The 12335-nt window shown below is 44.0% G+C and overlaps 1 protein-coding gene across 1 annotated transcript in view; it reads left to right on the plus strand.

The window, feature by feature from the left end:
- Positions 1-12335, plus strand: part of KAZN (kazrin, periplakin interacting protein) — a gene marked incomplete at its 3' end in the record, with an annotated part of 188137 nt that overhangs the window by 47388 nt on the left and 128414 nt on the right. The window contains exon 2 of the mRNA XM_080358864.1: positions 840-997. Within this exon, the coding sequence (XP_080214990.1) occupies positions 840-997 (158 nt within the window). The remainder of the gene's footprint in view (positions 1-839; positions 998-12335) is intronic.

Here is a 12335-nt window from a genome sequence, read left to right on the forward strand (position 1 = left end):
AGCGCGTTGTAGGGATCAGCTCTCCAAGCTGGGACTCAGGAGACTAATGTTACTTATTTTTACTCTGGTAATGACCTGTTATTTGACCTTGGGCAATTTGCTTTCTTCACAGCTAGACTGTGCTGCTGTTTAGATTTGCCGTATCCCAGGAGGAAAGGCTTAGGGCTTCCTTCTGCACAGAAACCATCTTCACTTGCAACTGAATTTTATGAATGCTAATGTGGGAAAAATTTATGAGAAGTAATATTTGTAACCAACCACTCTTCTGTTTCAGAATGTTTTAGTGCATTTTGTTCCTATCCGATACTGCCCCAGCTGCTGGTGGGATATAACCTTAAACCTTGGAGTTACCTATAGATAAATGGATATGTATTTGTTATTGATAAACATTGATCCTTATAGCAACAGCTCAGTACTTTTGTAACCCTCGTGTCCATTGCAACATGCATTTACTCTTGAAAAATACAATTTTGGTGCTGCAAAACCTTATCACATAGGGAGAGTTGTCTGGATGAGGACTGATTGGGGGAGCAGTGAGACTGTCGTGTTTAGATTTGAATTCTGGTTGATATCTGGAAATAAATAAATTTAATACTGTGGTGTTAATTTAGACTGCATTGTCTTCTTGCTGTTGCTGCGCTTCTCCATCACCATTGGACTTCATGGTGGTCACTATCTTTTTGCTGGCCCTCTCAACAGAGAGGCCAACGGAGGTGATGGGCACCAATTTCCACCTTTTCCAAAGGAGACTGCAATCTGGAGCTCATCTCAATCTGCAGAAATGGTGTCAGCTCCCTCCGACACGCTTTCATTCCCTGTTTCCTTCTCTGTTTCCGCAGCCGTGGAGTCGCTGCACTCCTTGAACGACCAGATCTCCCATTTTATCGTCAACAAGTCGAAAACGCTGGATGAAGACGAAGACGCCTTTTTGCCCAGCGAGAAGGAATCTCTGAAAAATGCCATGATGCTGATGAGGCACCTCCTAATGGATGCACAGGTAGGAAATCAATAAACTCCTGTCCGTTAAGACACGAGGAAGGCACATTACACAGATCCGGAGGCAATATATCATTTTTGTGTGTGGTTTTAGCAGTGGGGAACATTAGTCCCTGACGCTTATTTCAAACTGACTTTGGCTTCTGAAACCTGCAGCTATGGGAAGGACATCTCAGTGCAAAGACCATGTGGCTTGTAATTTAGGGTTGAAAATTGTTCTGGAGTTTCAGGAGAAAATGCAAAAATATACACATTGATGGGAATCCAGTGTCAGCCCCAGCAAAAGAAAATCATTTTGCCACTAAGCATCTGTGCTGAATGCCAGTTTTAGAAGTGCCAGACACACAACGGAGCTGTTGGTTTAGCCAAGCTCTGAAATGCCAGTTAAAAGTCATGAAATGATGTGCAGATGTTCCTTTGTGCCTTTGCTGCTTCGACATCAAATCTCTCGCTCTGTAGGTTTGCTGTGTTGCAGCACGATTCCTTCATTCTAGTGAAAAAAAACCTAAACATTTGAAATATTCAGTATGGCTTTTCATATTCCCTTCTGGTCTTTATTTATAAAGCCTGGGTGGAAAATGGCAGCTTATATGGGAGGGTTATTTTGAAAACAGAGCGATCTCCTCTCCCTTTTGCTCCAGTAAACCCTAAAATCCGGCAGAGCAGGTCTGAGACCCTGTCCACGGGTGGCGATTGCACAGCCCAGGCTCCACAATTCAACCGCCCTCACGTTTTATGTTTTTCTAAACATCTTATTGGTATTTCCCATGTTGCAGCTTGTGCATATCACCTCTTGTTAGAAGCCTAACAAGAGAATAGAAGAGAAGTAAACGATTCCTGCAAGGATTAGCAAAATAATCTTATTCAGGGTTTTTCCTGATTGCTCTCCCATGCCGAGCCCAGGTTGCTATTGCAAGTACCAGCAGGGGTTGGTGCCGATAGTGTTACTGCAATTACCCCGCACTTCGTTAAACAGCTGGTCCCCAGGGCCCAGGTTCTTGTGACTTGCTGCCAGCATTTCACAAGTACCTAAATGGAGAATATAACCAGAGAAAGCTGCACATTTCTGTCTTTTATTCCCCTATTCTCCCATGTGGAGGCTGGTGGCTACCTTATCAGCTTCTCTCGCTTTCAAAACCTTTGCTCCTAATTACTTTGGCTAATAGGGATCTTGGTGCATGCGAGAAGTGGCCTGGGAGTCCCCCCTATATTTGAAAGCTGGGTATTTTCACATGCGGAGCCAATCTGGGCTTTGGGGGCTGTGGGGGGTGCAGTGAGCAAACCATTCCAGCCACATTCTGGATTTTGTTTCTGTGACTACAGTGTTTGTGTCACTTCAGTGCATCTTTAGCCAAATCACCTCCATTGACCCCAAATCAAGGGGTGGAACTCTGCTGCAATGTCATGGGGAACGCAAAGGGTTAGATTGTGCGTTTGGATTTGCTGCAGGTGGGAATACCTGTGGCAAATCAGGCATTAGAGCAGAGAGATGGTTTCAAGCATCTGCATGTTGGAGATTAAAATCAATATGGGGGAAAAAAGGTACATATTGATAATCCCCTTGCGCAGGAATTCCTATTTTAGCACCCGAGAATTGCTTTGCTACTTAACAGTTGTTCTGCTGCATATGAAGTGTGGTCTGTGATAGAGTGACTGCTTCAGGAAATGCTGATAACAATAGGGAAATGTCAAGTGCTCCTGCGCCCTCATCGTGCGCCTGGATCTCTTCCCAGAAAAGCCAGGCTGGTGTTTTACCTGGGATTTCTGAGTTGGAAGGATGACAAGTGGTGGTGATGAGGAAAAGGATGGAACGAATCAGGTGACAACATTAAGTCCCAAAAAAGCCAATAAAATAAATCCTCAGAGAAATGGAGGAAACAGGAGGGAATATCAGCACCAGCGTGTGCATATAAAGTACGTACTAAGCATGACTGCAGAGTGCCCCGTGGCTCTAATTACACAGGAGGAAAAAATATCACCAATGCAATTATTTCCTTTCCCTTACCTGATCTCATTTCTTCCCAGCCAGTGTTTTTTATGGGAAGATGGAGCCCTGCAGCTCTAAAGATTGTTTGTGCAAGGCTCTGAACAAAAATAAGATGAAATGCAGTGTTTGGCTCTTTTCCTTTCCTTCCTCTTGGTGTGGACGTGGTTTTGGCCGGCAGATGATTTGAGGAGAGAACATCCAGCTTGAATTTTTGGGTAGGAATTAGCTGAAGTGCTAGAGGTGAACCCACCAGAAGTGGCCGATCAGAGGGGACGGTTAATGAGCATTTCTCACTTCTCTGACACTATTAATGTGCTTTTAAGACACAGCCTGTCGGATGATGTCTCACACCTGCTGCATTTCTGGTGTGGAGGGGAATGGTACACAGTTTTTGTTCGGGGTTTCACAGATGTATGTTTTCACAGCCCGAATGTGGACTCCTCACTCCTGAGTGCCAGCCCAGTCCCTTCATTAGACCATATTTATTTCTCCCTTGGCTTCTTGCAAGAGCCTCTTCCCCCATCTGTTTTGTCAATTTAGTTTTCATGCCTTTGCTTTTGCGGTAGTGATGTACAAGCAACTGTGACAGTAGTGGCTGTGGCTTTATAGGAGAAATTTACTGCGTTGGAGGTCACTTGTTGGTAAACACAGTAGAGAAAGAGCTGTTCAATGAGGGGGGAAAGAAATCATCACGTCTTCCGTATGAGATAAGGCTTTCTCCATGCAGAATGGGGCATTGCCTTGTGTATTTTGCACTCCTCCTGCCTACAGAAGTGTCATTGGCATCAACTGAAGTAGCACTGGGCTGGCTGAGAAGTGGCTGCCAGTACCTCGTCCCCGTCACCGGTACTAAACTGCATGTGGGGACAGGTAATAAGCTGTGTGGAGTCTCTCAGCAATAGCCTGTCAGCTCAAATTCTGCCCAGGGAAGACAGTGATTTAATGAAAGTCATTGCAATCTGCAGGGATCTCTTGACCCCAGTGGTCTCCATCCTTTACACGGGGCGGATAGGATTTCCTCATCATGAAAACACCCTGTTGGAGGGATTGCTCGCTGACCTGCGTGGCCACTGCTGGGCAGGCTGAGCTCTGGAAAGGGAGCATCACCCTCTCTCCAAGGAGGATTGCAGCTTTGCACCCAGGTTGCTCATTCCTCGTGTTTGTTTCAGGTTTGCAGCCGTTTTCTGACATCAGCCTGGAGGTAGAAAAGCATCACATTCCCCTAAGCAGCGCTTAGCAAATCGTCATCTGCACAGCGGAGCTGAAAGGGGGGAGAAATCCGAGAGGAAACTGGAATAGTGTTATATGAACTAAAAAGTGGACTCAGATAATGCGAGTGCATAAAAGCAGACGGAAAGAAAAGGTGCATTTATTCTATATGACATGTTCCGTCCTCCGCGCAGTATAGGAATGAATAAACGATTTCATTTCTGCCAGACAGCCCCGTGCAAGATGCTATCGCAGGGATACGGCAGCCTATGATAGATTGTCATTGTTGTCAATCATTTCTGACAGTCCTATTATGCCTGGAAAGGATGTTTGCTCTGTGCATGTTCTTTTATAATCCTCAGAGGTGGAATTTTATAGCCTAGCAGTGTTTTTTCCTCAGACGTTTCCCTAAGCAGGATTTATTGCTTCTGAGACACACGTGACGTGAATCCATTATACCGTCAAACTTTAAATCTCCCCCCAGCTTTGCCTGAATTCCTTTTGGTTTGTTTTACTTGACTTGCTGTTTCTAATTGCTCTCGTGCAAGGCTTAACTGGCGTGGAACACAACATCTCGGGGCCGAGTCACCTGCGTCAGGTCTAATCTCGCTGTTTTGCCAAAGCAATTTGTTTAATGAATTCAAAAGGTGCATCCAGGCACCAGCATCAGCCTTAAACATAGGATAATATTCGCTCTTATATGAAAGAACACACATAATTTTTCTGGATGCTTGACCTTAAAAGCCAAGCTTTCAGGAAGTTCAGTCCGTTTAGTGACTTCCGTAAAGGGTTTAATTGACTTCAAGTGGATTTTAAGTTCTTTGGGAGAAATAACCATCGTTTCATTCAGTTCCTTTCCCAACAGTGTTGTGATCGTTGTGTCCTCTTAGCTGCTGTTATAGAAGGAATGAATAGACATAGGGACAGTCTCTCGGTTTGGCCTGGACTTTTCAGGTGCGCTCACACCACAAGTCGGGACTTAAGAACAAGATTAGTTGAGTAACCTTGTGGAACACTTGGCTTCAATTCAACTGGATTTCAGGTCTTGACTGTGAGAGCATGAGGATGCAGAGATACCCAACTGCTTCTCTGCAGAGGGTTTGCTTCTATTTATAAGTGACGAAAGAAAATAAGCCTGGTGGTACTTCTAGCCAGAGCTGTTAAAACAATAATATGGTTGTCACCAAAAAGTCACAGGGGGAAAAACCTTTTAAATGACTTTATTTTTTCTTTAAAATCTGGTGGTTTAGCGCTTTACCTGAATAAAATGGCTCCAGTTGTCATTAACTAGTGGGACAGACCTTTAGCAAGTGTTTACCAGGGCAGGTCTGTAGATACAGCTGCAAGTTGATAATAGTTTGGATAGTGGGTTTTGCCGGGGTTTTCTTTGGAAACTGTTCGAGTATTTGAGTTGTCTCTGCAATGAGCCTTTGAAGTTTGGCTCTGGGATCCTGTGAATAAATCATTTAAGGAGAGAGAGTATTTCAGTTTGGGGAAAACAAAACAACTGCCCCTCCCCTGCACATACACACAAGCCCCACAACCAAACCAAACCACACCACCAAGCCCAAAAAAACCCTGCTTGGCATGACTTACTTTTAGCCATTCAATATCCCACCAGCTGGTTTTGGTGTGGGTTTTTGTTTGTATACATACATATATACATACATATATATATATATATATATATATATTGGCCTCAATTCTCCTTCTCTACCTGGAAAAAATACAATTTCTTGAGCTCTTTTACATTCCAATCTTTTCTTGTGTGGTCTCTGTTGTGTTTCTGAGGCGGCCATGGTACCCGCTGCAGAACTAGTAGCAGAGCAGCGCTATTTCAACTGACCTTTAAAATACTTTTGATTTCCTATAGAGATCTGCTGTACAAAACCCACCGTGTTGCTGCAATATTTTGCTTGCTAGTTAAACACTTTCCACCATCTGCTCTTTAGACTTTCAGCAGACCGAGTTCAGGGAACTAAACCCCAGGACCTTTATTTTCACGCGAGTGGGTCGTATTAGTATCAACAGGAAGAAAAGGGGAGGGACGGTTTGCCCTTTGTTTCGATAAAGTTACATAATTTGAGCTCTGAAAGCATCCTCTCCACACTAATATGTTTCGGAGGTTGTAGAAATGGATACGGCGCTAATTCTCTGTTATGGAACATTATGAAAATGCAATTGTAAATTGGCATTCGTGTATGTCAGTGATCGCATTTCATAAGCTGGTCTGGCTTGGAAAAAGCTTCATTTAAAATCAGGATGTATTTAGGGGGAAGCCTGAAAAACAAATGTGCTGCTCTGCACAGTTGTATTATTTTTACATTAATCTTGCCATCCCATTTCCATAAGAAGAAACCTCCTTAGCCACTTCCAAGCCAGCAGCACATCTTCTAATGATCCCGCTCGGCCTAGTCTGAAAGGCAGCACAAAAGACTCTCGCTTCTGTTGCAGGAGGAGAAGATAAAACGCAGAACTCAGCACAAGCTTCGTCAAGGACCGCGTTGTGTCTAATGGCATCATTAGCATGTGTTACACGAGCCCGCTTTGCGGCGCTTATCCCTAACCGTGTCCCTGCCAAGCCGCTGCCTCGCGTCGTGCTCCACATTGATTTGTGGATTTGCCTCTGTTAGTTCAATTTATTTAGAGAACGATGTGCTGTGTAATGAGGGGAGATCAAAGATACCTGTAAAAAAGTGATTGTGCCGTAAGGTACGTGGGCACAGCTCTGCGCATCGTTAGTCCCTCGCTAACGATGGGGTTTGCTCAGACCCTCTGGCATGTTCTACCTGGGGCTTACCAATTCTTCATCACCCGCTTTTAGCCACCTGTAATTTGTTGATTCATATGGGGGGTTTAGGCTGAGGTTCGCTGGCCTTCACTTCTAGTGATAGGAGGAGACTTTCTGAAATGTGTGATGCCGTTTAGATAGAGTTAAGTGACAGAAAGTTTCATCTTTGTGTAGAAATGGAGGAAAAGGTGGCATTTGTGCAACTCCTCTTGCATGACTGAAAAGGCCCAATGCCCCATATGGTTCAAACCAACCTACATTAGGTGTCTTCTGCTGGTGAAGGAAAAGCTAATCGAGATTTGAAGATAGTATTTCTCTGAGTATTTCAATGGGATTTACCTCCAGTTATTTAAATCTGGAAAATTTGCCTTGCAAAAAATCCATGCTGACCTGATATTTTAGGCAAGGCCATGGCTGATTCAGGGTCTGCTTTAGCCCATTCTTGCTGTAATTCCAACTTTTTCGATCCATCCATCCTTCACCCCCTGTCTCACACCAGGGTGGCCCAGTGCAGAGCTCTCAGCGTTTAACTGGTGTGGGAAGAGCAGCTTTGTCCAGCGTTTTGCTCCGATATCAATATCTGTGATCAGCCTGGTGCTTGGATGCTGAGCAAGAGCACTTGTCGCTGTACATTTTGTCGCTGTACGTTTTGCAGTGTTGTCACTTGACAGGGTTGTCATCCGGGAGTCACCACGATCATTTAGCTACAGCTGTACCCTGCCCAGCCTCTGCTCGCCTCCTCCCCTGGGAACGGAAAGAAAAAGACACCGCGAATGTGTTAAATCCTTATCCGTACAAAACACGACTGTCTGCATGCTGGAGAGAATCGAAATTCAGCTGGTTCCTCACGCGTGGATGCTTGTTGGTGCTGAAGCTCCATCGCGCTGCCGTGGCCCGATTTACTCCTTGGGTGTCGCAGTTCACTTTGATCTGTTGATGCAGAGCTGGGACAGTGGAAAAAGAAGCAATTTCCAAGGCAGGAAGGAGATGACACCGTATTGCAGGGCTGAGTGTTGGGGAGTGGGGAAGGTCGGCTTAACCGATCTGGTGCTGGAAATGAAGCCATGGTGTGGGACAAACCTGAGCCGAGCGTGTGTAAAGGATGATTCTCTTGCGTACCATCGCTACAACAAAATATTTCTATTGCTAAGTAACTGTACTGAAAAATGACGTTACATTTGCCTCCACCCAAGTCCTGCAAGAGCAGAGCTGACGGTGATGCATTGGGTATGAGATGGTTCAGCACAGCGACATCCCCGGTTCTGATTTCATTTCCCCGCTTTCTTATTTTGCTCTCCTTTGCTGCTGGAAAATGCTCATTACTCTGAGTTAGGTTTGATATTGCTGGGTTGAAAGCTCAGAAATGCTTTCAATACTTGCAGCCCTGCGAGAGTAGAAGCCTAAAAAATACATATTAATCACTTGTACAAACGAGAGCGTAACCTCGTGTTTGAAGGGTGCAGGCGTGAGATTCTCCACAGGTCTGTTGTTCATTTAATTGCTTATAAATTAGTATTGACTTCTATGTTTTCATTACGGTATGGAGGTCAGCAAGAGGGAACGGTCATGGCAGTGGAGAGGCTGAAACGGGATGTTGTACAGCAGCAACTCAGCACTGTGCTCCAGAGAGAGAAATATCTCTGTGTGTACATATAAGAGAATGTAGCACTTGAGAAAATGGGATAGACACCTTTTTTGTGTCAGAGGGAAACCAACACTGATTACAAGACAAAATGCATGAAGAAGCCACGACGTCTGCAGCTGTCGTAGATACTGCAAATCAAGCTGGTACCCAGATAATTCCCAAATTCCAGTTTCTCTGACTCTTTCGCTCACAAAATGCTCTCGCACCTCTGAGCAGGTGGCTCAGAACAGTGTTCCACATGCAGAGTCCTGTTAACGTGGAAGAAAAGAGGGTGACCATTCTGTGTCACTTAAAATGTGTTGTATATTCATGAGTGGGGATGTGTGTGTGTAAAACCTCCGCAAGCTTTAATTAGAGTTCATGAGAGATAAACGAAAAGTATCTTCATAAATGTAAAAGAAGCAATTAGGGGAGAGCAGAGTGTATCTGCTATCGCAGCCGTTTATCAGCAATGCAGATTTTCAGTTAATAAGAGAATAAAAACCCCGATTGTGCAGCCAACAAATGAATCAGAAAATCCCAGATCGCTTCATTTTCTGCACGAGTCGAGGACATGAAGACTCAGGAAAATGTTTTATTCCCTCCGAATACTCAACGTGTTTTCTCCTGCCTGGAGAATCTCCCGCTCCATTTCTAGTTAACCAAAAAGCAAAGGAAAAAGCACTAAGGCCCCCAAACAAGGTGCATCGCTGCAATGAGCTGCCGGCAAGCCCGGGAGCTCCATCACATAGGAATCAACTGCTCCAGAGTCATCTGCAAACTATCCCTCCAACCTGTGAGCTCAGGCTCAGCAAAGCCAAGCTTTGCATTCGCGTTCTTGCCTCAGAAAGACTAATAAATACATAATGGCTCTGCGAGATAGGGCGAGCGCTCACATTCTTTCCCCATAGGTCAACAGTTGCTTTAAGCGCTTGCTTGATAAAAATTAAGCTGTATCTCCGAATTCGTGCGTCGGATGCTCGATAGGGGGCTGATTTTGCAAGTGTAAGCTGTCTTGGTTTTGAAATAAGATTCTAGTGGAGGAGCTTTAGGGCTTTAGGAAGGGAATGCTGCTCTGCTATTCCTGATGAAAAGAGGCAAAAATATCCAAACCAGCCACACAGGTTAACCCCGACAGCGGCTCTTGTCCAGCTGGTGTAATCCTTCCTACTTTAACTCCTTCTAGGCTGTGGGTCTTTAATCTGTTGTGTAATTTTAAGGCTGTAATTTAATTCCCATCTTCCTCATTTATCTGTGAGTTGGGAATAATATTTGCCTACTTCACAGTGATGGTGTGAGGCTCTTCATTAATTAATGTGTAAAAGCTTTGAGATCCTTAGGATGAAAATTGCTTTAAAAGATGCCGTTAATAATAAATATCAAGTAATGCACCTTGGTACCTCTTAGCAATAATTGGTGCTATCATTTCTGCCCAACTCTTCCTTGAATTAAAAGGCTTTGAGCGGGATTGGAACCACGAATGGGATTGGGACCAATTAACATGTAATCGTGTGTCAGGTTTTATATCCTTGACTCTCCTGTCATGGGACTCTTGGGAAAATCTCCATGGATTTTAACGGTGCAATGTCAGAATTCAGCCCCAGCCATGTTTGTGTGGTAATTGCCCGATCGCCTGCGTTCTTCTGCTAACTTGGTTGCTTAGTGATTAAGCTGAAAACAAACCCATGGCAGTTTAATATTAATGTAAATGGAATTAGCCACTCTTTCCATGAATTAAATGTTACTGAATAATGATCATTATAAGCAAACCCTGAATTCTTTTTCTTCTGATACTTGAATTTAATTAACTATTTTGTTGAAATACTGATAGTTTTTGACCTACTCTATGTGCTTAACCTCCACTTCGGTGTGTGGTGCCTGGTGCTTATGGAAAATCCAATAATTTGCTGCTTGGTCACCCAGCTCAAACTTTGATTAGATTTCAAGCACACAGCAGTTATTCTCCTAAGCGTGGAGGCTCTGAATATGTTTTCCATGAAAATAAAGAGCTCCCATAAATAAGTTACCTGGTCTTTCCCAAATATCAGCTTCATTTTTATGGAAAGGAAAAGCACTGAACCATCGGATGGCAGGCGGGATGGGGCCAGGGCCAATGTGAATAACGACTTTGCAAATTAACGCGTAAGAAAGTTGGTGTCCAGGAAGGTGCAAACGTACAGCAAAGCGTTTCCCCCTTATCAGCGGCCCTGGAAACCCCCATGATTCGTATCTGAGCGTGAATTGTGCCCTGTGAACATTCTTGGTGCCACATGGGGGAGATGTTGAAGAAGAGCTGGATCCCTCCATGCTCACAAGGGCTGCCCAGGGCAGAGCAGCCCCAGGTGTTCAAGAGACCAATTCCTTTTAATCCCACTCCCCAAATAATAAGGATTTAAATATCCTTTATTAAAGGTATCTGTTGCAAGCCATCTGAAAAATGCTCCCTCCTGGATGAGATTCCCTGCAACACCTTCCAGTTGCTCAAGGAGCTTTTGTAAGTGAGACCTTGAGGTGATCAAGGAAGGTACAATAACGAGCGATGCGGTCCAAGTGCTGAATCCCTTTGTGCTGATGTGTGTTTTAGCATCACCCATCGCTGTTCATGCTTCTGTCCCACAAGCTGGGCTCCCGGAGCCTCTGCAGGAGCAAAGGGAGTGCGGAGCACTTATCAATAGCAGGATTTCTTGCTGCTGTTTCCTAATACATAAAAAGTACCGATAGGCCCACGCAAGTGGCTTGTGATTTATTCAGGCCCTCCGGCCGGCTTTTTTGTTTCTTCTTAAAATAATACTTTTCACGCTGCCTGTGAATTAGTGGTTAATGCTTATTTGTACGTGAGAAATCTCCATAGAAATGGCTTGAGGGAAAGAGAATATACGTATTACGTGAAAGGCAGGAAAGTAAGGTTTAGTTTTTGAAATAGCTTGGCAATCTCCACTCTTCTCTGCAATGGTTTAAAAAGACATTTTCCCTAGGACTCTGATATACTTATAGTATTTTAGAAGCTATGTTAACAGGCAGAAGCAAGTGTATTTGTAAAGGGGCTGAGTTGTCAGCACAGAGGCAGGTGGCCTGGAGAACTCAAGATATCCTCATTTCCCAGTTTAAAAAACCCCAAACCCTACAAATATACAGCTCATCCCCCAAAGCTGTGCTGCCCCTTCCAAAATGTGCCTCAGTTGACTTAGAGGAGCTTTGGCTCCTCTTTCAAGCACAACATTCCCTTTCTGGCCACATCACCAGAGGCTGAGTGAATATAACACCTTATTTCTCTCAGCCTTTCTGCACAGAGGAATTCAAAACCACGGCGTGATGTGTGCCCCAATTAATATTCCCCAATTGTTTCCCTTTCCTTTCCAAATGATATCAGTCTCCATTATTTTTGGCATAATGGCAGTAAGAGGAATGTGTTTTCTTTCTGAAATACTTCATCGCATTTTTACATTCTGAACAATCATTATTTATCTCAGGATTATTTCTTTTTTAATCCATCTGGTTTTGTCTTGCATTGCAAGAGACCCAAAGTAAAATAATGAAAACTGTCTGAATCTATTACTACTCAGTTTGTACATAATTAATAACGAAGGCAGTGTAATTAGGCTGCGGAATGCACAATGAACATAACATTAAGATGTCCTTAACTAACATCTGTGGCTGATGCTTGTCTTATATTGGCAAAAAGCACCAAGATTTTCCGTGAAAACAGTATTTGTGCCTGGCATTGCTTT

Source organism: Nesoenas mayeri, assembly GCF_963082525.1.
Source record: "Nesoenas mayeri genome assembly, chromosome: 24".
NCBI lineage: Eukaryota > Metazoa > Chordata > Aves > Columbiformes > Columbidae > Nesoenas > Nesoenas mayeri.